Consider the following 22,703-nt stretch of genomic DNA (forward strand, 5'->3'; position numbering starts at 1 on the left):
CCCCCCGTCCCCTTCTGCAAAACGAGGGCCAGGCTGTGGGGGTTAAATGAGATGGGCTGGATAAGGGACTCCGCTAGTTCCCGGCCACAGAATACGACGCGGTCCATAAATAGGGGCTGCAGGCCACCTCAGGGGGTGTTGCCCTGGGGGAGACCGCAGGGGCCGGGGCCGGGCGCTGGGGAGGGCGGGCCCGCGGAAAGCAGGGGAGGCTCCCCGGAGGAGGTGAGGCTGAGTGAGGCGGGAGCCGGCGGGCGGAGGGGAGAGGCAGGAGCGCATTCCTGACCTCGCGCTCAGAAGCTCTCTCCCCAGCGCGGCGACGGGCGCCCGAGCGCGGCTTTTGGAGACTTTTCTTTAAGGTGGGGGCCGCCCGGAGTTTCCTCCCAAGTTAGGACGCCTCGGCCACCCCCCGAGGGGCGCTTTCCCCGGATAAAAATAGCCCTCGGAGGGGGCCCGCAGGAAGCAATACTTTCTTCCTGTGTTTAAATTTCTACGGAAAGTCTGACCGCGGCCGCCGCCCGGGCCGAGCGGGCCGCGCGCTCACGCCGCTCTTTGGGGAAAGGGAGCCGCGCGCGCGGGGGGCGGGGGGCGCGGGCCGGGGCGCGGCGCGGGGGGCCGGCCCTGCGCCCCGCGAACGCTGCGTGTCCGCTTGCAGAGGCCGCCGGGGCCGCGGACCCGGAGGGCGCGCCCGGCGGTGCCGGCGCGCAGGCAGCCGCGATGCGGGTCAACGAGAGGTACTCCACGCTCCCGGCCGAGGACCGCAGCGTCCACATCATCAACATCTGCGCCATCGAGGACATCGGCTACCTGCCCGCCGAGGGCACGGTGAGTGCGGCGGGGGGGGGGGGGGGGCGCGCACCTGCGCCGCGCCCGGGGAGGGGGCGCTCGTGGCGCCCACTCGTGCACGCGGGACGCGGGTCCGGGGCGCGGCGCCCCTCGCTCCAGCCCAGGCTCGCAGTCGCTTCACCCCAGGGCCCGGGGCCCAAGCCGGAGAGCGCGGCCGGGGCGGCCCTGGGGGCACATTCCCTCCCTGCTGGTGCCGGTCGGGGCAGCCCGGGTGGGGGTGGGGCGGGTGGGGTGGGGTGGGGCGGGGGTAGCTGCCCCGCTGGAGCAGGGTGGCAGCCTCCAGGCCCCGCGGCACCGCCACTCTCCGGCGACAGCTGCGTCCCCCTGGCGTTGGAGCCGCCGGCGTGTCCCTCGCCCGCCCCGGGCGCGCCGAGTCCCCAGGGCGCGCTGCCGGGAACGGGAACTCCCAGCGCCCCGGGCAGCAGGCGGGCTCCGGCCTGCGGGACTTCTTCCCACGCGGGTCCCTGTTCCCACGCAGCACCCGCACCCGATTCGGTGGTAGCCCGGCCGCGTGGGCCAGCGCTGAGCCGGCCACGTGGTTGGGGACCTCTGTGGGGTCCCTGCTGCACCCCCCCCCCTTCTCAGGTCCAGACCCAGCAGTCAAGGGATCCGTGAAGGGCAGAATTCGCCCCTGAGGGATTTGGCTTAACGTTAGAACAAAGTTTGCCCAAAGAGGGAAGGTCTGAGATGGGTGCCCTTAGCTAGGGGAACCCTGGGGCTGCTCCATCTGCACCCAACAGACTCCCCTCCCCCCAGGGCCAAGGCCCCTCCCCAGGGGATGCCAGTGCCCCAGCCAGGTAGCTTTGCCCTGACCAAGCCTGGGATCGCCCTGGCCTGCCTGTAGCCTCAGGGCTGGACGCCGGCATCTAGGGAGGTGCCTGCCATGTGGTTTCCCTGCAGGGCAGGGACTGGAAGGCCTTGCAGCCCCTGGGTCACAGCCGGGGCTCCTTGCAGTCACCTCCAGGCTCCTCTGTAGCTGGGCTTGGGCAGAGGTGCAGACAGTGTGGGGAAGGGTCTGCCTGCGATAAAAACCATGGGCCTTGAGAGCTTTGGAATCGTCGTTGCAGCAAACTCGGTGTGCCTGCTGTGTGCTGGGCCCTGGGCGGCCCCATGAGGATGGAGACAGGGAAGCCCCGCCCATCTGGGCTTAAGGAGCAGTGATGGAGCGTTACCCAGGACAGTGGCAAGGGACACTTCATAGCACTGCGCCAGATGCTGCCTATCAGTTCATTTAACTCTCACAACTGTAGGGGGCGGGTGCTGTTACTACAGATGGGGAAACAGAGGCCAAGCGGGGACTGGTGATCTGTTCCCAGTCACCCTGGGGGCTCGGAGGAGAGAGCTGGGAAGAGCTAGGAAGGTGGCCTCCTGAGGAACGGGCATTCTGGAGACAGAGCTGGTTTTAGCTGTACTGGGATGTCAGATAAGAGCTAGAATATGCAAAGGCCCAGAGGTGGGCATGTAGGACACCAGGTAGGAGGCGTGAGCTAGTGGTGGCATTCAGGACAGGGAGAGAAATGGGCATTCCAGGGGTAGACCCAACTTGACTTGAAACAAGAAATGTAGCCCTTAACCCAGTGGCCCCTGGCTCTGGAGTCTTAATTCAGGGACCCGCCCCCTTGCTTATCTGGATCCAGAAACTGTCTCCCCCAAACCCTAGTGAGGGACCCAAAGTCTGCAGACAGGCAGCCTGGCCCTTCCCTCAAGGTCTTCCGAGTCTGGAAGCCTGCAACAAGCCCAGAGAGACTGCTGACTCTTAGTTTGCACACAACTCTTGCCATGGGCACGTTCCCGGTACGGTGGGCTTGAGGGCTGTGAACCGGGCACCGACTGCAGGAGAGGTGGCCCCGGACCGGCCGGAAGCAGCAGCTCTGGGAGCTGGGGCCCGTCTGTGCCGGGCAGGCAGCGTGACCGGAGAACCTCCCAGGGCATCCCTGGCACAGCCGAGGCCACTAATTGTTGCTTAGTTGCTCTCCTGAGTCACCCAGTGACAGAGGCTCTGTGCAAGCAGAGGCCGGAGGGCGTGGGCTGCTTTTCAGAAAGTGCCTATCTGATTCCCACGCATGCGGTGTGGATGGAATTTAAATCGGCGGGCAGAATAAGCTTGGCCCGTGCGGGCCGCCTGTCCTGCCCATGACTCTGTGCCTTGCCTCTCTCTCATCCCCAAATTCAAGGCTAAAAGGCACTACATTGCTTTTACAGAGAGGTGTAAAGTGACTCAAAAGCGAGAGGCCACGCTGGGCGCTGTTTATTTCATGAAGTGCTCTCTGTGATCCTCTCCGAGGGTTCCCTCTTTCCTCCTTCACACTGGCGGCTGTCGGTGGCCCCATCTGTGGGCCCAACAAGCCCAGACACCCCAGAGAGGCACCTGACGCTGGAATCCGTCTGCCTGCCCGGGAGATAAGAGCTCTTCCCTGCTTATCTGCAGTTGGAGGTGATCTGCTTATAGATTACAGAATTCGCCCCATCATCAGAAATTGACACATAGTACTAGTGATTTAATTTTTAAAATTTTTGGATTATAATGACGTTTCAGAGTGAGGCTCCCCCCTTGGATCTGAAATTCAGAACCAAAAGAAATGTGGCAGGCCACTGGTTTCATTTTCTCCATTTTCAGAAAAGAAAAAAAAAAAGGGAGTGTAGGAGTGGAATGGTCATGGAGACTTTGGTCCTTGAGACTCTGGCTGTTTCACACGAATGTGTCATTCAGCTCCTGGAGCCCCAACTCCAGGTCAGAAGCCAAATAAATGAATGCATCGGGTCCCAGGAGTATCCCAGGTGTGGACAAAGGGCTCCAGGCCCCTCTTCTGCCCTTTTCCCCGGGTTTGGGGAGGGAGTTTGAAGAGGCAGCTGTGGCCCAGAGTTGGCCTTTCCTCTCACTGCTTGTGGTGCTTGGGACAGGGCCTTTGTCCCTGGACATCTCCCCCTGGAACCTCAGGGAGCCATTTCTCTTCCATCATTTTTCTGTCTTCCTTGGGGAAGCTCCTTCCGGGAGCACTTCCCCCCAAATATTCCGGGGATTGATCTTCAAAATACTTTCAGATCTCCCATCAATCGTACCTTGTCTTCACAAGAATCGTGCGACCCATGTGGAGATGTTTAGTCCCAGTCTCACCGATGAGACAGCTGAGGCTCGGCGCTAGGGGGTGTCGTGTTTAAGTTGCTGGCCCCGTTGGGTCTCAGCTTCTGTATCCTTCACCTGGGGGTCCCCACCAGTAACGGTGCACAAAACGCAAGCCTCTGTCATTCATTCTACAACCACCCATTCAACCACGTTACCCCACAGTCACCTGCCGCCTCCTTAGGGACAGGAAAGAACACCCTGAAGCCTCCCCCAGCCTCTGAAGTGGGAGGTTATGCGCACAGTCCACCCACATCTTTCCGCTGCAAGTTCAGTCTGCTCCACGGAAGGGCCCGTAGAGCCACACGGCCACCACGGCAGCTTCTGTGGTCGTCACAGTGTGGCCGCCTCCCCAGCTCCCCTCTAAGCCCAGCTCAGAATTGCTCCCCAGACCCCGGGGGCCTCCCCGCCCACGAGTGTAGGAGGAAGGAAGCTTCACCCTTACTCGGGTAGGATTGTCCCCACTTTATAAAGTTAAGCCAAGATGAAGACAGAGCAACTGCCCAGGGTTACAAATCAGTGACAGGGCCAGGCCTGGGGTCAGGATCTGGGACTCACACCAATGCTTGGTGCTGCCTCCTGCGTGTCCTGGCAGCTCATCTGGCTCCCTTTCATGACTTTTTAAAATCTAGATTTGGTGGCACCACCATCTTCCACTTGTGGTCTGCCGTGACCATGAGATTGTTTTTCCCTGTCCTACCCGAGTTCTGTCTTTGTTCTGTGTCCCACTTCCCATTTAAAGCGAACTTCTGTTGCGGGTTCACCGTCTGCGAGGACCTGTTGTAAACGCTTTACATATATTAACGCGTTTAATCCTTGCAACGAACGGCCCTTTAAGGGAAGTCATATCAGACGAAGGAGGTCTTGTTACTCCCTCGGAAGCATCCAGGGGACAAAGAGATTAGGCTGTGGCCTGGGCCGTAGCGGTAGAGCTGGTCTCTGAACTCAGGCAGGAGGGCGCCCACGGGGTCAGGCTCTGGGCTGCCACTCCCCAGGTGGGACGAGATGTTTGGGGATGTTTTTGTGCTCCCCAGACCATCAGGCCTGTGGGTCCAGCCTCAGTGGACAGAGTCCTCCAGCGTCCTGGCACCTCTTCCTGTCTTGAGTTGGTGGGAGTTTGGGGCTGTCCCTAGGTTTATTTCCCGGCTCTCTGGCTCGATGGGTCCCTCTGAATTTCTCCCCCATTCTCTGAGGGTCTGTTTGCCCACTTTGTTCAGTGGTAGTGATTATTCCAGCCAGCCAGGGGCATTGATGGGCCCACACCAGGTGCCGAGCACACTGTGTGCGTAGCAGGTTCTGGATGGAGGTGATTTGGGGGCAGCTGCCGGCCCTGGCCTCAGGGATCCTGCCACCCTGCTTAGAGGCCCCTGTGAGTTAAGAGCTCCTGAGTGGAAGGTTCCAAGGCAGTCCCAGCACACGAGACCTGCACAGGCGGGAGTGGTCAGGGACCCCCAGATCACGGAGGACAGGGGATTTGTCCCATGCCTGGAAGTATGGGGGGGCATGCAGCTAGGGAGCACAGCGCTCGCAAGGGGATGAACATGTCCTGGCTCCAGCGTAGGCCCCGGGTTGGGGGGCCGGGGGACAGGAAGCTGGGGAAGGTGGTGGGGGCAGGACACGGGAATGAACAGCCAAGCCCAGCTCAGCTCTGAAGATGGCAGTGCCCATCTGGAAACCAGGGATGAGCACCTGTGCAGACGCAGAGTCTGGAGCGCCCAGGATGCTGGCAGCAGGCAGTGTGCGCTCACGCCCTGCCCGCCCGAGGTCGCCTGTCCACCGTGGTCTGACCACGGCCCGCGTTCTCGCCCCGCCCAGCGGCGGTTCATTCCCTGAGCGCCGGTCGGCGGTTTCCCCGGGCAGCCTTCGGGTCTGGCTCTTCCGTCCACTCCGCAGCAAGAAGAGAAACCGTGATTAGCCGCCAGCGCACGGTGACTCTGCACTTCTCTGACATTCCTGAGATACTGAGGAGAATGAGCCTCTGCCGCTGGCACCGAGATCAAGGGCAGGGTGACGGGATGGCCCCCAGGCGCCTGCCCCAGGAATTAGATGGAGAGTCTGCCCGGCACAGGCGGTTCCGTAGCTCAGATAACCCCCTTGGCCGCCAGTGGACAGCGGATACTACCCTCCCATTTTACAGAGATGGACACTGAGACCCAGAGCGGGTAGAGAACCTCCCCCGAGGCCTCGTAGGTGGAGAGGGTCCAAGCCCAGACCTTGAGCCTGCGGGGCCTGGGGCTCGGCCACTGCCCCTCCACGGAGCGCCCTGAGTACAGACAAGTCCCAGTGACTGTGGAGGGATGGAGCGCCCTGGGTGCGCAGGCGGGATTCAGGGCTGTGACCTCGGGAACCCTCACCGGCTGGGCCTCTGCTCTGCCTGCGACCCTGCGTGAGGGGCACTCCTGGGGGGCGACCCCGGTTGCCTTTGCAAACCATCTGGTCCCTCTGGGCCACCCGGCTCTGGGTCCTGGAACCAGGAGGCCTTCCGAGGGCAGGTGGCCTGCCTGGGGGCTTAATGTGTCCTTAGCAGGAGTGTCTCCTCGAGGGTCAGTGGCCTGAAGGCGGCTGACCCAGCCCCTGCCCGCCCGCTGTCTGTTGAGTGACTGACTGGGGGCCGAGAGAAGGACGTGGTTCGCTTTGCCACGTGCTCCCTCGGAGGGCCGCGCGCGAGTGGGTCTCCCCCCTCCCCCCCGCAGCTGCTGAACTCGCTGTCCGTGGACCCCGACGCCAGGTGCAAGTACGGGCTGTACTTCCGCGACGGCAAGCGCAAGGTGGACTACGTGCTGGTCTACCACCACAAGAGGCCCTCGGGCAGCAGGACCCTGGCCAGGAGGGTGCTGCAGAACGACGCCGCGCTGGGCGCCCGCGGCCGCCAGGACCGGCCCCTGCCCGGGAAGGGCAGCCCCGAGGGGGCGGGCGGCCCGGAGCCCCCGCTGGACTTCCACGAGGACGACAAGCGGTTCCGCAGGGAGGAGTACGAGGGGAACCTGCTGGAGGCCGGGCTGGAGCTGGAGCGCGACGAGGAGGTAGCTGGCCCGCCGGGGGGGACGCGGGGTGGGCGCGGGGTGGGCGCGGTGGGCGGGGCGCAGGTGGGCGGGGCGTGACATCTGGGCGTGGTGCAGGTGGGCGGGGCGCGTCGACTGGGCGTGGTGTGTGGGCGGGGCTCGGTGTGGGCGTGGCGTGTCCGCTGGGCGTGGTGTGTGGGCGGGGCTCAGTGTGGGCGGGGCGTGCTGACTGGGCGGGGCTAGGCATGGGCGGGGCGTAGCGGCTGGAGGCGGTGGAGGTGGGCGGGGCGTGGGCGGGGCCTTCGGGCGGGGCCGTGCCTTGGTCCTTAGTAAGAAGTTCCGGGCGTGTCCTCTGAGCTTTAAACCTGTTCTCAGCGAAGGTGGATGGGGCCGCCACTCTTGTTTGTTAAGGTTGGGTAGAAATTGCTGCCGGATGGCTTTGGGGAGCCCCAAGCTACCCCCCCCCCCGGCCACATCTGCTCTGGGGCAGGGCTGACCTTCGAGCGATGACCTTTAGGGTGGACGCCTTTTTTCCTGCTCTGGTCAGTGCCTTCCCTGGGGAGATGTGTCCCAGGCAAGGAACAGAGGATGGAGCTCTCCTGGGTGTCTTCCTGGGGGTCAGCCTTGGCCCTGCTTGGAGGCTCAGTTTCTCCAAATCGGGAGGCCATCCTGACTGATGCCTGGGGGCCTGGTGCTCTGAAATCTTGCGACTCTGACACTTTTCTGGAGCCCCTGCTCCCTGGCAAATCCTGAGAACCTTCCTAAGGGGAAGATTTGCGGGAGAGCAAAAGGTGAGCCCACCTGGCAAGCAGGCCGGGCTGCCTGGTGGCGAGAGGCACAGCGATGCAGAGAGGGGCCTTAGCAGCTCTGGGCTTGCTGGTGCTCCCCCATCAACCCTTTAACCTCTCTGTGCACGGGCCCTGCCTTTCCTGAAACTGGAGATAGGCCCCTAGCCCTCAGAGCTGTCACCGTGAGGGTTAACAGAGAATCAGGAAAAGTCTGTACAGCTCGTTAAGAACAGAGCAGGTTAACTTAGGAAGCTACTGGTCACCTGTGAGTGTGCCAGATGAAAGCTGATGTCAACTTGCTATTTCATCGGTGAGAAGCATAATCAATAACGAATGCTTTGCGTCCAGCAATAACAATGCTTTTAGGGGTCAATGTTTCATGACAAGCCCGGGGGACATCCCCTAAAAGCAGTAAAAATGCACAGGGGACCTCCTTCTATCCCGCCCAGTCGAGGGCCTGTGTGTTCAGCGTGGAGCATCTCTCCGGGCTATGTTCACCTTTGGAGGCTGGGCTGCCTGCCAGGTGTGGGTGGCTTCCGCTGCAGGGATGTTGGAGTTGCAAGGGCATGCGAGGGGCCTTAAAATGCTTTGATGATGAGGCAGCAAAGATTTGGTCCCGACAGGGTTGCAGAGCCCTCTGTCCCTGACACCGGGCAGCAGCTGCAGGACAGGTGTGCGCTGGCCCTCCCGAGTTGTCTGAGACCTGCGCTGGGGCCACTCGACAGAGCAGGTTTCCTGCTGACTTTCTGTGTTGTTCCGTCCGGCCAGCCCCGCGGCTCTTTGTGGAAACAATGCTGCCACTATGCAAAGCCAACTTCAACATGTCACGTTCTCACTGGAGGAGCAGACGGCTCCGTCAGAGGCAGGAGAGGCTCTCACGGGAGCCAGGAGTGCAGAGCCTCGAGCTTGGGCTCAGCGTGGTGCGCGGTGCGGGCTTGTCTGTCCACCGAGGGATTTCTTGCGGCCGCCAATCTGTCCTCACTACAACTATGAAGTCTCAGACTTGACAGGGCCCGCAAGGTCTGGTGATTCACACTGACCCTGGCCGGATCCCAGACCCTCTACCTGTCCTTTGCAAGACGTGTTCCACTGCTTAGGCCTCAGTTTCCCTGTGTGTCAAGTGGAGATAACCATGGTGTTTATATCACTGGGTAATCGTGAGTCAGGTGCAAAGTGATTAACTCCGAGCCTGGCCCATGGCAAGTTCTTACTGATGGATATAATATATCAGAGATTGTGGTTCCTGGGGAGTGGGAGCCGCAGTGCCCATGAAGGAAAAGAGGAAAGAGCCAGGTGTTTTTAAAAACTTTGTGAAAAGCAAACATAAAGACATTGGTTACTGTCTACAAAGAAAAGGCCTGGTTTCCCCAATAAAGGGCCCACAAATGTCATTTATAATTTGGCTCCGTGACTAAAAGAGGCTTTTCAGCCACTGATTGGGCCTTTATTTTTCTTTTCTCAATCCTCACCTGAGGATACTTTTTTCCGTTGATTTCTAGAGAGAGTGGGAGGGAGAGAGAAATGTCAACATGAGAGAGACACATTGGCTGGTTGTCTCTCGCACACACTCCTACCGGGGATGGAGAACCAGCAACTGAGGTACATCGCCTTGACCGGGAATCAAACTCGTGACCCTGTGGTCCTTGGGCGGACGTTCTAACCGCTGAGCCAAACCTGCCAGAGCTGACTGGACCATTTCTAAATGAAAACACTATGGTGGTATAGACTAGACGGTTCGAGTTTTCAAAGCGACTGAGGTCGAGTGCGGACCATCTCCCGGTGGAGTCTCTCCACGATGAACGCGTTTTATAAGGACCCCTGTAATCCAGAGCTCTCACCAGAGGCCATCAGGCCCGAGGTGGCTGGGAAAGGCCTTCGCCTGATGCTCCCACCTGCTGTCTCCGACACGGGCGGGACCAGAATCTGTCTGAAGGCTGCTCGGGCTCACACAGCCTCTGAGGTGTGTGTGGGCCCTGCCAGCGCGATTAGCAGACAGCCACTGGCGAGTTTACTTCAAGGGAGGGACGCCCTTAATGAATCAGTCCCCGGGGTGCGCTCCGATTACAAGGACTGAGAGGCTTTGTAGTTTGGGGAACAGGATAGCCTCCGAGAGAGCCCAGCTACGCAATCTTACCCAATTTGAAAAAAAAATTGGGGGCTTAGGTGCACCTTCCTGGGGAGAGAAGTCCATGGAATCCACTGGGTCCTCAAACACTCACTGATACCCAGAGAGTAGGGACCGTTGCGTTGAGCAGGTTTCTACCCTCAGCTGCTGGCAGCTCATATGTAGCAGCATCTCTGGCCTCTCTCTGGCCAGTAATACCCCCAACACATGCAACCCAGAATGTCCCCAGACTTTGCTAAATGTCCTCTGCGGGCTAATATCGAGAGGCCCTGTTTTAAAGGCTGGGGATGGGGTGGGGAAACAGGACAAATAAACAAGGCCACCTGAGTGCGATGGCCGCTCCTCCTGCACTGTCTGTTTCGCCCAGTCTCCCGTGGCCCCGTGGAGGTCGCTAGCAGCGCCGACGCGACCTGCCTTTGTTCCCCGAGGCCCCCGGGTGCTACGCCATGCTGCTCCTGAGCAGGGTGGGCCGTAAGAAATGACCCCAAGCTGGGGGGCTTAAGACAACGCAAATGTATTCTCTCCCAGTTCATGAGGCCAGGAGTCTGTGATCGAGGCGCTGGCAGGGCCTCGCTCTCTCCTGAGGGTCTAGGGGAGGCTCCTTCCTCCCTCTTCCAGCTCCTGGGGCTCCAGGCATCCCTTGGCTGTGGCTGAGACATGTCAGTCTCTGCCTCTGTCTTCACAGGGCCTCTTCTTACAGGGTCACTGGTTGTTGGATTGAGGGCCTACCACCATCCAGTATGACTTTATCTTAACCTGGGTATAGCTGCAAAGACCCTCTTCCCAAATAAGGTCCCATTCAGGTACAGGGGTTAGGACACGGGCGTCTCTTTCTGGAGACACCACTCACCACCACTCACCAGCGCAGCAGCTGAGGCTGCACTGGAGTAGCGGCCCCAGGAGCGGGGTGGCTCACACAGGGGTACTGGCCCTGGGCGGGGAGGTGTGGTCATGGCTGGGGGCAGAGCAAGGCAGGTGGCCTGAGGGGCGGGGTCCAGCCTTGGCATCAGGGCCAGGATGTGCACAGGACCCCCGTGTGGCCTGTCAGAATGCGGGCTCTGATGCAGCAGGGTGGGCCCAGGACTGAGTTTCTGACCGGGTCCTGGGGCGTGGGGAGGCTGCCGCCCCTGGGTGACAGTTGAAGCGTGAGGAGCGTGCGTGCCAGGCCTTCTCCCCCGTGCTGGCAGAGCACCCTCAGGGAAGGGGCCTGGTGTCCACGCTCCGCATCCACCATGGGCACCAGAGGCAGCCCCCCAGCGCTGGTGCGCTGAGCAGAGAGCCCGTGGGTGGGAGGGTGGGGGTCTAAGACCCGTGCCGGCAGCTGGAGACTCGGGGACACTCTGTCATAACCCCCACGTATGGGACAGATGAAGGCTGGCCCACAGATTGTGACCATGGGTTCCCCACCCTCCCCCCCACCCAGACACTGTGTGCTCAGAGAACCCCAATTCAAAAACTGCCCCCCCAGATGCCTGGAAGAGGGAGACCCTGGGGGACCCTTTGGCACCTTGACCCAGAGGACAACCCTTAAAGATTCCACACATGAGGGGCCTAAGAGGCCCCCAGGACGGCACCTATGATAGGAAATGACTGGAAGAAAAAGGGTCCTTGAAGCAGGAGGCCCCGCCTTCCTTCTGAAGGAAAGTGCCCCCCCCATCTCCATCTCCCCCTCCCACAGCAGTGGGGTCAGCGTCCAGGATTCCCATCAAACGGACAACATGTTTCCTCTCAACTGAAGCCCATCAGCATTTTTCCAGTCGGGCCTCAAAGCCTGCGGGACATTATTCATGTCCGTGGGCCGCTGCCGAGGAGGCCACACACTGCTCTCCGGCCGTGTGTGCCGGGGGTGGCGGGGCCCGCGCTGCCCCGAGGTTGAACCTGACCCCGGCTCTGGCAGCACCGCGAGGGCCGCGGACCTTGGAGCCCTGGGAGGTCTGCCGGCGGCGTTCCCGCTGCCGTCGGGGCCCCGCCGTGCGCCCGGCTGGCCGGCTGGCTCGGGTTCCTCCCGCGGAGCCGGTGTGGTCCGTCCCTCGGCGACATCTGTGTCCCATCCTCATTACTGTCCTTTTGAGAAACGAGCGAGGGAGAATGGAGGCAGCTTCCAGACCAAGCCCGGGAGAGGGTAGGTCACGGGCCGGTGAAGACGCCGACTCGGAGCCCCCCACGCGGGCTCAGAGCCCCTTGGCCGCTTCCTGGCTGAGCAGCCTCGGGCATGGGGCTTCCCCTGCTGGACCTCAGTTTTCCCATCTGTAAAATGGAGATGACGGTACTTCCTTTCTCGGGAAGTGGTGGGAGAGGGCTGAGGGAGTTACCACCCCTCGCCTCCAGCCCCGGGGCACAGACGGCTGTGCTCACGGTCACAGGGGACTTCAGCTCCCACCCTTCCTCCTGCCTGTTGGGAACCAGAAGGAGATCTGGGGGGAAGGGTCTCCCTGCAGGTGGAGACACCGCCAGGTGACAGGGGTAGGGCCACTGTAGTCATGGTCCCAGGGAGGGGACATGATTCTTGCAGTTTCCAGCTGAGGCCTTGTGGGCGTGGGCAGGTGTCCCAGGCGGCTTTGGGGCTCGGCTCACTGTGGTGGCCACAGAGCTGGGCCCTCGGCACTGGAGGGGTGGGGACAGCCCCTCCTGGCAGCCCTTCCTCACAGCCCCCAGCATTGGGGGTGGGGGTCCTCAACTTTGAGGAACCTGAGGTCTAATCCCAACATTGCGATACATAAAAACAAATGAGTGACAAACATTTTTGAGGGGACTTGTCAGCTTGGAAGCAAACCCCACCCCACCCCGTGTGAGCCCCCTAACCCCACCATGAGTAGGTGGTCCAGGAATTGATCCCGTTACAGATGGAAAGAAAGGAACTGAGGCTCAGGACTGAAGCAGGGAAACTGACCCACAGGGCCTAACAGGGGCAGAACTGGCTCTCGAACCTGGGGCCTGGCTCCTAACCTTATGTTCTTTGCCCCAAACCATGCAGTTTCCAGCCCCCCCTTATTTCCAGGCTTAGTGCCTCCCTGGTAGGCCTCTCCCTTAGCGGGATGTTAGGGACCTCTAGTCTAGTCCCGAAGCCGTCTTTTCTCCATTCATAATTCCACTATTACACATTCATTTCTTTGCACTAAAGGTTTTATGTCTTTTGAGTCTTCTGCTGATGCTTTCGCACACCCACCTGACTTCCTTTGGGCCTGCCTTGGTTTGTGGAAACACACTTTTCTTAAAGTGTATCCTAGACATTCTTTTTATTTTTAAATATTTTTAAAAATTATGTATTGATTTCAGAGAGAGGAAGGGAGAGGGAGAGAGAGAGATAGAAACATCAATGACAAGGGAGAGTCATTGATCGGTTGCCTCCTGCACGCCCCCGTTTGGGGATGTAGCCGGCAACCCGGGCATGTGTCCTGACTGGGAATAGAACTGCGATCTCCTGGATCCTAGGTCCATGCTCAACCGCTGAGCCACGGCCGGCCAGGCTTTTTAATTTTTTTTTTTTAATCCTCACTGGAGAATATTTCTTCCATTGCCTTTCAGAGAGAGTGGAAGGGAGGGAGAGAGAGACACACACATTAGTTGCCTCCCACACGGGCCGGCACTCTAACCACTGAGCAAGACCTCCTAGGACAGTGGACATTCTTTTGAAAGCCAAGTCTTTAAAAACCCTCCAAGGCAGTTGCACAGCCCCACCCAGGTCCCAGGTGGACGTTGTGATGGAGTCCATGCCACTCTGGCTCTTTCTGGCTCATCAGGAGCCTGCCAACTGGTTTCTAACCCTTTGGCGGCTTGCGGTAGGCCATGGCGGGAGTATTTACACCACGGAAATGGGCAGATGCTACAACTGCAGACCAAGGCCGGGGTTTATTTTTTCTCTCTGGAGAGCCTGGTTACCGGCATCCCCCTGCTCCACCCCACGTGTCTTCCTTTTCTTGGAGGGGTTGAGTATTTTCCAACATGTCTGTGGAGTGTTTCATTCTCGTTGTGACACTTTGTTTCTGGAAGTTCTGTTAAGTCCATTTCCAAGTTGGCCGTGTCGTGCTTTAGTAGCTTCCTGTCCTTGGCAGAACCTTTCTGGTTTGTCGTCCATCTAATCCTTTCACAACCCAAGGCCAAGGGCTCACATCTCATTACACACGTGTGTCTCTTGCCAGTGTCTTAATTTAGTTGGGGGCCCTGTGGGAACCCTGACTCTGTCCCCTTGCAGAATCCCTGCACCATGGCCCTGGCCCTGGCCCATCCGTGGCCTCCAGACTCCCCAGCATGAGGGGCCCAAGTCGGGACAGCTCTCACTGCTCTGGGGCCTCTGACTGGAAAGGGGGCCCTGGCGCCCCCCACCTTCTTCCTACTGGGGCAGGCTGCAGTCAAGCTGGGCACCGTGTTTTGAAACATCCCCCATGTGTTCCTGCTGAGCTGGTCCCATGACCCCTTTCCCAAGTCCGCCAGATGTTTCCCTGGGAGAGACCCCGTTGCTCACGTCAACAGAGGAGCGCGTTTTCCCAAGGAGGCGGCCGTGGCACCAGCTCCCTGACCGCCGTTGAGAGAAGTCTCCACGGACTCGAGAGGAGGTATTTTGGGTCTGCGTGCGGATGAGCAGTGCACAGAAATAAACCTGGCCTGCGATGGCCCGAGACGGCTCGACCCGCACGTGGGCTGTTCACGGCCATTTCTCCCTGCTCGAGGGTGCCCGGGAGTCACCGGGGCCAGGGGCTTAGTGCCCTCCAGGGCTTCCCAGGGCTGGGAAGCTGTTTTAACCTTCTTGGACAAAGGTGTCCATCCACATAGCAGGCATGGTCTCAGCTGCCTCGTTTCTGGGCACAGGGGGCCCGGAGCAGAGGAAACAGCCCCTCGTTGTCTGACCTCTCCTGCCGGCCGCGAGGCTGAGCACCGGGGCCTCCCCCAACTATGACGCAAGTCCTGTGTTGCCCAGGTTTGCAGGTGAGGATACAGGGCCTCAGAGAGGTGGAGTTACTTGCTGGAGACCACATGTGGCAGGACAGGGCAGGGCAGGGCAGGACTCATGCCCAGGCCACCTGATCCCAGGGCCTCTGAGTCCCGTGGCCTCGCCCAGTGTCCACCTGGCCTGAGTCCCCCAGCCATGGGCCGCCGTGTGATGACATCGGTGCCGCGGGGCACCCCAGTAACCTCGGGGCAATGGGAAGGTCTTTGTAGGTTGCACGTGTCTTTGATGAGGAAACATGGCAGTGCTCTGCGGACGCTCTTCGCTGGTAAAGGGACTCTCCTGAGCACGAAATTCAAGGGGGAGTCGGGAGAAAAGGAGACGTAGACCCTTTGGGACGTCGCGGATCTCGTCCGTGGCTGACCTCGGACTCCCGGCCGCACCGCCTGCTGGGCATGTGGCCCCACGCTTTCTGGCTGTGAGACGCTAGGCCCTAGCCCCCAGCGTTATCCGGGAATCATTTGGAAATATAATTGTGTATATTTAAAGTGTACCGTGTGATGGTTTGACATACATATACGTCACGGGACGATTTCCAAGATGAAGGTAACTGTGTGTGTGTGTGTGTGTGTGTGTGTGTGTGGAACAGGTGAGATGTGCTTTCATCAGCTTTCGGGTGCGCTTGTCCATTAGATCTCCCCAGCTCAATTTTTATATAACTGAGCGTTCGTACCCTTTGACCAGCCTTTCTCCAGCTCCCCTTCCCCCACCTCCTGGCAACTGCCATTCTACTCTGTTTCTAGAAAATAGGCTTTTTTTTTAGATTCCACATATAAGTGAGATCATACAGGATTTGCCTTCCTCTGTCTGGCTCGTCTCACTGAGCATAGCATCCTCCAGGTTCATCTGTGGCGTTGCAGATGGAAGGATCTCGTTCTTTTTCGTGGCTGTATAATATTTCGTGCACGGATTTTCTTGACCCAGTCCTCTGTCGGTGGGCACTTAGCTGCTTCCTCATCTCAGCTGTTGCAAATAGCATTGCAGTGAACATGGGAGGGTGGATGTGTCTCCAGGCTCCAGATCCCACTTCCTTCGGCCATGTTCCCAGAAGTGGGATTGCTGGGCCACAGGGCAGCTCTGGTTTTCATTCTGCGCAGCCCAGGCCCTGACTCGGTCTCTCCCAGCCTCCGTGCCCCCCTCTGTGAAGGGCCCTCCTGGCTCCCCTCCGTTCCGCGAGACGCAGCCGCCTGAGCCACCTGCCAGGAGGGGACTCAGAGCCCTGTCCAGAGGGGCGGGTGAGGTGACGGGCTGCCTGGTCCCACGCTGACTGAGAACCCCTCTCCCCTCCAGACTAAGATCCACGGCGTGGGGTTTGTGAAGATCCACGCGCCCTGGAACGTGCTGTGCAGAGAGGCGGAGTTTCTGAAGCTGAAGATGCCGACCAAGAAGGTTGGTGGGGACGCGTCTGCCCTGGGGCAGGTCTCTGGGCCGAGGGCTGCGCAGGGGCCACAGTCAGATGCTGGCCAGAGGCTCTGCGTTGTTACCAGAGCCCGTGAGCCTCTCGCCTCCACGGAGACCCCAGCCCACACCCAGGGGTGGCCCAGGCAGGGAGCGCAGACGTGCGGTGATACACACACAAGTAACCTTCCCGCTCAGGTGTGCCATGCTCACCAAGCCTCCACCAGCTCATCGCTCATTGCAGCGCCATTTCCCAGCGGCTGGGGGTTTTCTTTCTAGTCTCTGGAAACCGTGTGGCTCAGATGCCATCCGACGGTGCACTCCCAAAGCTTAGCCAGGCCCGGGGCTTCCTGGGTGAGGGCAGGAGGGGGGGGTGGCCGGGAGGAAGCCGTCCAGGCGTCTCAGATCCCCTGGGATCCATTGGATCACCTGTTTTGAAACAAAAATAAAGTCCAGGGATGTTTTCTGGAAGGTATTGTAGTCTCTCTTTTGCCCGACTTCTTCTCAGACTGCAACTTTCCAGATTTATCTGGTCCCAGGCGTGGAGGGAGCACCCTGACGGGCCCCGGGGTGCGTTCCCAGGACATGCCATCTTGGGGGGTGGGATAGCTCAGCAGATGACACCCCCCCCCCCGACTCCCCGTCTCACCCGCAGCTGTACCACATCAACGAGCCCCGGGGCCTCCTGAAAAAAATCAACTCCGTGCTCCAGAAGATCACAGACCCCATCCAGCCCCGGGTGGCGGAGCACAGGCCCCAGTCCATGAAGAGACTCTCCTACCCCTTCTCCAGGGAGAAGCAGCACCTGTAAGTATCTCCAGCCCCTCCCTGCAGGGCCCGCTGGGCAGCGACCTCCCCTGTCATCGCCCATGACCCGAGAAATGCAGGTTGTGGGACAAAGTCCTCCACAGACAAAGTTCCCCATCCCTTAAAGAAGTGGGAATTTTGGCCCCTGGAGCCTGTTCTCAGAGCTTGGAGGTCTTGAGGCCCTGAAATGCCTTCTGAGGTCACATTTCACTGAGGAACTAAGGGGCAAAGAGTCTTGATGTTCTGCCTGGTGACACTTAGGGACACCAGCGAGGGCACAAGTGAGGGCAGGCGTGGGCCTTGGATCACAGCCCCCAAGCCTGCCCGGCTCCATCCCTCTTGTCCCCTTTGGGATGTGTCCAAGGAGCGGGGCTGGTGAGCGGCCTCCTGCAGGCTGCCCAGCTGGGGAGGCAGGAACTGAAGAGCGGCCCCAGCTGGGGTCCTGGGCCCCAGGGATGCAGCAGCCAGCAGGTTGCCTGGCAGGGCCGGACCTGTTCTGGAGCCTTCCCTCCTCCCCTGCTCCCTGGGGCAGTGGGGCATAGCCACCTGGGGCAGTGGCGGCTGCAAGGCCTCGTGGGCCCTCGCAGGGCAGAGCGAGAGCCTGGGCAGTGGTGGGAATAGAAAGCTTGGTCTCTGGGAACGCAGTGGGACTTGGATGGCGAGCCGCGGGGGGCGGGAGGGCTCCCCGACAGCCCTGCTCTCATGGGCCGTGGAGACCTGTGCCTCCGCCCAGAACCGGGGCTTCCGCTGGCAAATACGTTCGTCATGGAGCAGAGGTCACGGGCTTCACTCCGCGTATGTCCCAGGATAAGAAATACGAAACAGGGGAGGCGTGATCCCAGCCCAGCTTCTCCCCCCAGCTCCAGGGCAGAGCTCCTGGGCATTAGCGGGAGACTCTACCTCCAGGCCCCCCGGCCCGGCCCCCCTCGCTCTGCCCTGCTGACCCCCTGGCACCCCCAGCCCAGGCTCATCTGGAGGTTCCGTGGGGATGGAGCTCCCCCAGCCGCCCTCCCGGATCTACCTTGGGGAGTGGGTCACCCACCCGCAGACATCCCCATGCCCTCAGAAGCATTAGGCAACCTTAAGGTGGCCCAAGGCCTCAGGACCAGACCCGAGGAGTTGCAGGGGGATTATCTTAGGTGCTGGAAGCACCGCAGGCCGGTGGAGCGATACCGTCCCCCCCCCCCCCCCAGCAGCGTTGAGGTGGAGACCAAACTGCCCTCTCAGGACGTCCCCAAGAGAAAGCCAGTCCTCCGCGGAAAGCTCTGAGCACTCTTGTCTCCGGGGTCACTTCCCGCCCCTGAGGGTCTCCCAGGCTCTTGGAGAATGTGGGGTTGTGGGAAGGTGGGGGAGACACGCGCTGTTCCCAGCGCCCGGGGTCTGGCCGCACCTGGGCTGCGGACGGCTTCGCGGGCGCCGCGGTCGGAGCTCGCGGGACGGTGCGGTCCCGGCTCCAGTGAACCGTGCGTCTCTCTTCCTCATATTTCCCCAGATTCGACCTGTCTGACAAGGATTCCTTTTTTGACAGCAAAACCCGGAGCACAATAGTAAGTGTCTCACGCGGGAACCGCTCCCTCTCCGAAAGGCGGCCCTGGGGAGAGGGATGATCATTTCATTTCTGAGAAACTGCTCCGGGTGGAAGGGGCTCTAATTGCCTGTGACAGAAATAATTAGAATAAAACCCGAGAGAGCTTTGGGGGGCCCAGGGGATGCCCGGCGAGGGGGGGGGGGCGGGAGCGGCAGGAAGGAGGGAGAGGGATTCCAGACCCCTCGGGTGACTTCCCGCTGGCTTCCCGGGGTCTGTCTGGCTGTTCCCAGCACAGCTGCCAGCCCCTTGCCACCCACCCTGGGAGGAATCCGCATGTTCCTAACGGTGGGCCCGAGGCCCGGAGGGTGCCCAGCCGGCGGGCAGGCGGGAGTGATGGGAGGTGGCAGCAGAGCCGGGTGGCCTGGGGTAGATAGCTCAGGCTCTGCCAGACGAGCAAACCGAGGTTTGAAACCTGACCAGGCCACGCTGCCCTATTCAAGGTATTGGTTTAATGTTTACCCAGCGGCCGCCAACTTGTCTGCCAGCCAGGCCGGGCCATGCGTGGCTCAGGACCCAAGTTTTATCTAAACAAGAAATTAAGCTGGCAGCCAAGCCGCCAGCTCTGCTCTCTCCCCGCCCAGAAAGCCCAGCCTGGCGGGGAGAGGGGCAGGGCCTGACCTTGGGCGGAGAACTGCCCCTCGCACCACGTCCGAGACTGGACGGTGGGCAGGCGGGAGGCGGTGCTGCGGGGCACATCAGCGTGGGGGCTCCGGCCGCCGCCAGGACAGGCAGATCCGGGTCCCACCCACCCTCCTGTCCCTCCCAGCCTCGTGACTTCGGGAGTCACCCAGCCACCATGGGAACAAGGGTGATCCTGGCTTCCTGCTCGAAGAGCTGCCACGAGCCTCCTCGGGGGCCACCTGGACATAGAGCCACTGCTGTGATTTCCATTATTAACTGCGTTACTGATTAGTTTTAGCAATTAAATCTCATAATTATAAAGAAAGAGGGGCTCCTCTATGCAAAACATCAGCTCCCCGCTGTAGCTTGGGGCAGACGTGCCCAGAGGTAACTCTGGGATGCCCACTGCTTGAGAGAAACACCCACTTTTTTTGTTTTGTTTGTTATTTATTTTTTATTTTTTTGAATATATCTTTATTGATTTCAGAGAGAGGAAAGGAGAGAGAGAGACAGAAACATCAATGATGAGAGAGTCATTGATCAGCTGCCTCCTGCACGCCCCCCACTGGGGATGGAGCCCGAAACCCAGGCCTGTGCCCTGACTGGGAATCACACTGTGATCTCCTGGTTCATAGGTTGATGCCCAACCGCTGAGCCACGCCTGCCAAGCAGAACCCCCAGTTTTAACCTAAATCGTTTCCCTTTCCTACACCCCGATGAGACGGGGCTTTAGCTGAGTCACGTGCCCGTGTTTCAATATGTATGGGCACCCCAACTTCTTACATTATCTGGGGCTGCCAGAATACTCCCCAGAGCGAAGGGCAGGTTCAAATTTGTAAATTAGCTTCTGCTGTCAGGGAGATGGCCGAGGTGGGGGAGGGGGGACATGCGAATCCAAAGCTCTACTTCTCTTTTCATTGGGGATCTGCTATAAAACTGAGTTTAGTCCCTGATCCCCAAGTCGCAGAAAGCGAATCTGACAGGGCATAAGTATTCACGGAACCACCATGATTCCATTTACCTGTGGGGTGGGGTCACTCTCTCCCAGAGACCCTGAAGGCCAGTTTGTAAACTGCCTGTGCTCCAGATAAACCCTTTGGTGATTCAAAACTTTGCCCTTGGTTAGTCAGACTCCATGGTTTTTGAGTCCCAATAATATCTGGCCTTGGGGTGAGGTCATTGTAGGTGGATAGGAGTCAGGAACAGCAGGGAAGGAGCTGATGTGCTGGTCTTGGGACTTAGACCTTTAGCCTTTGGGCACTAGGGAGCCATAGAAGGTTGTAGAGCAAGGTCAGATCTGTCCTACAGAGATAACTGCCCGTGACAGGCTGGAGGGCAGAGTCACGGTGGTGGTTGTGAATGGGGGCAGTGATGGCAGGTTACTGGAGAATCAAAGTGGTCAGGAAGAGGCCACCAATCTGATTTGGAGGATGTGGGGAGGGAGCCAACTGAGTGGGCCATAATTCATTCATTCATTTATTCATTCATTCAGTGGGCAGTTATTCAGCGCCTGGCATGTGCCCAAGACTGGTGGGCGGGGAAGGCAATAGGGCAGGTGGAGGAATGCACTCCCGGATGAGAGAACAGAAAGCAGAGTGGCAGGGACGGTGGGTGCTCTGTGGTCCCTCTAGTTTAGATCTCAGGACAAGCGCTTCTGGCAGAAGGAACAGCCAGAGTGGAGGCCCTAAGGCTCTGGGAGAGGGGTTGGTGAGTGAGAGGAACAGCCAGGAGGCCGGGGTTAGTGGGACAGACAGTCGGGCCTGGGGGGGCCACGGGAAGGCCGTTGGCCGTGCCCGAGCGAGTGGATCACGTGGGGCTGCGGGGGGCTTGGTGTGCTCTGCCCCACGTCTGTGGCGTAGGGTGGATTATTTTCATCCCATTTTGCAGACGGGGTGGTGAGGTAGTCTGCCCAAGATCACACAGCTGGTCTCAGACCCAGGCAGGCAGACTCCCCAGCCGGCGCTCCTAAGGCCACCAAGCGAAATGCTTTGTTAGTAAATGGGGCACGGAGCTGGGGTGGGGTGGGACCCTTCAGGGGAGCTTCTGTCGGGCGCCCTGTGCTCCGCGGCCTCCTCACAGCGTAGAATGGAATCCTGAGACCTGCCCACACCGGGTTTCTGGAACATTCCTGGCTACACCGGGAGTGGTCCTATTGGCTGGGCCTCTGGTCTCTGAATTCTGACTCACCTCTCAGCCGGAGAGCCGGTAACGTCACACAGGGTGCACGGGACAACTGCTGAGCCCGACGCCAGCACAACACGGAGGAGGGGTGCTGCCTGAAGGGCAGTAAAAGATGGGCCCCCTTTGAAATGCCGACTTATCCCTGGGAACACGAACCCCCTCCCCCCGGCCCTGCTGACCCAGCAGCCTCAGAAAAGTCCCCTGTGGGGGGGGAGGTCACCGCAGGCCTTGGCAGGCGATCACACGGGCTCCTGCCGCCGCCGCGGCCGAGTAACTGTCCCCCCCTTGCCTCCGCCCTAGGTCTACGAGATTCTGAAAAGAACAACCTGTGCGAAGGCCAAGTACAGCATGGGTAAGGGCATTTCTGGGGCTTGACATCAGCGCTGGTTTCCCAGCAGTAACCGCGCCTCGGGAGCGTCTCTGTGGGGGGGGCGGCTGGGGAGTGGTTGGAGGGTTGTGATTTAGGCCGAGTGACAGTTTCACGGCCGGGCCGGAGCCGGGGGCGGTTTTACAGCCCAGCCCAGCGCTCCTGGCTGCTGGACACTGCGGGCAACCAGGTGTCTTAACCGTGTCTTGACCCTCACAGTCCAGCGGGAAGTAGTTAGGGCTCCAGCGGGGCGATGGCCCGGGCAGCCCCCCACCAGGCCCAGGCAGCCCCCCAGGCCTCACTGGATGGCACTCCCTTCAGCACACGCGCTGGTTCCCGGACCTGCTGCAGAACCGTCCACCTGGGCTCCTCGGGCCCTTGTACAGAACCCAACCCCTCGGAGCATGTGGCCGGATCGGCCGCGCGCGGGTCCCCTGCCCCCAGCTTCCGGCTCAGCTTACTAACCTGGAGCATTCAGAGCAAAGGGAGGCTTTTCTAGCGGCTCCCCTTCCCCTGGGCTGTGTGAGGCCTGCCGAGGGCCGTGCCAACCTGCAGTGGATCTCGCTGGACACGCCTCTAAGGCTGCGAGGCTGCGGCCGAGGGTCTAGGAGCCGGAGCCTGTGCGTCCAGGAGCGAGAGTCCTGGCTCGCCTGCTGCGCGCCCAGGGAGGATGCCGTGGAGGGAAAGGGAGGGCGGGAGAAAAAAAATGCTGGGCAGGTGACAGCCAGGGACACAGGGCGGAGAGAACAAACCCTCTAGGGCCAGGCGGCTGCGTGTCCTCTGGCCGGTTTGACCGATGGCTGGTCACAAGGACGCCTTTCTAGGCCTGACATCTCTAAGCCCGTGTCCGAAGCCAGAGGGAGTGGGGCCTCATCTAGGGGTCAAAGGAGCCCAGGAAAACTGTCCCCATAGGCCCG

The 22,703-nt window shown here is 60.3% G+C and overlaps 1 protein-coding gene across 2 annotated transcripts in view; it reads left to right on the forward strand.

Moving 5' to 3' along the window:
• Positions 1-675: 675 nt before the first annotated feature.
• ANO1 (anoctamin 1) overlaps positions 676-22,703 on the forward strand; it is a 67,859-nt gene continuing 45,831 nt past the window's right edge. The window contains exons 1-6 of one of the 2 annotated variants that reach the window (XM_087822065.1): positions 676-822; positions 6,658-6,987; positions 16,115-16,213; positions 16,878-17,029; positions 18,522-18,576; positions 21,720-21,771. In XM_087822065.1, the coding sequence (XP_087678191.1) occupies positions 715-822; positions 6,658-6,987; positions 16,115-16,213; positions 16,878-17,029; positions 18,522-18,576; positions 21,720-21,771 (796 nt within the window). In that variant the 5' untranslated portion in view covers positions 676-714. The remainder of the gene's footprint in view (positions 823-6,657; positions 6,988-16,114; positions 16,214-16,877; positions 17,030-18,521; positions 18,577-21,719; positions 21,772-22,703) is intronic. The other variant, XM_087822066.1, reaches the window with a different exon arrangement.

The sequence above is a fragment of the Miniopterus natalensis genome, chromosome 11 (genome assembly GCF_054644295.1).
Source record: "Miniopterus natalensis isolate mMinNat1 chromosome 11, mMinNat1.hap1, whole genome shotgun sequence".
In the NCBI taxonomy this organism is placed as follows: domain Eukaryota; kingdom Metazoa; phylum Chordata; class Mammalia; order Chiroptera; family Miniopteridae; genus Miniopterus; species Miniopterus natalensis.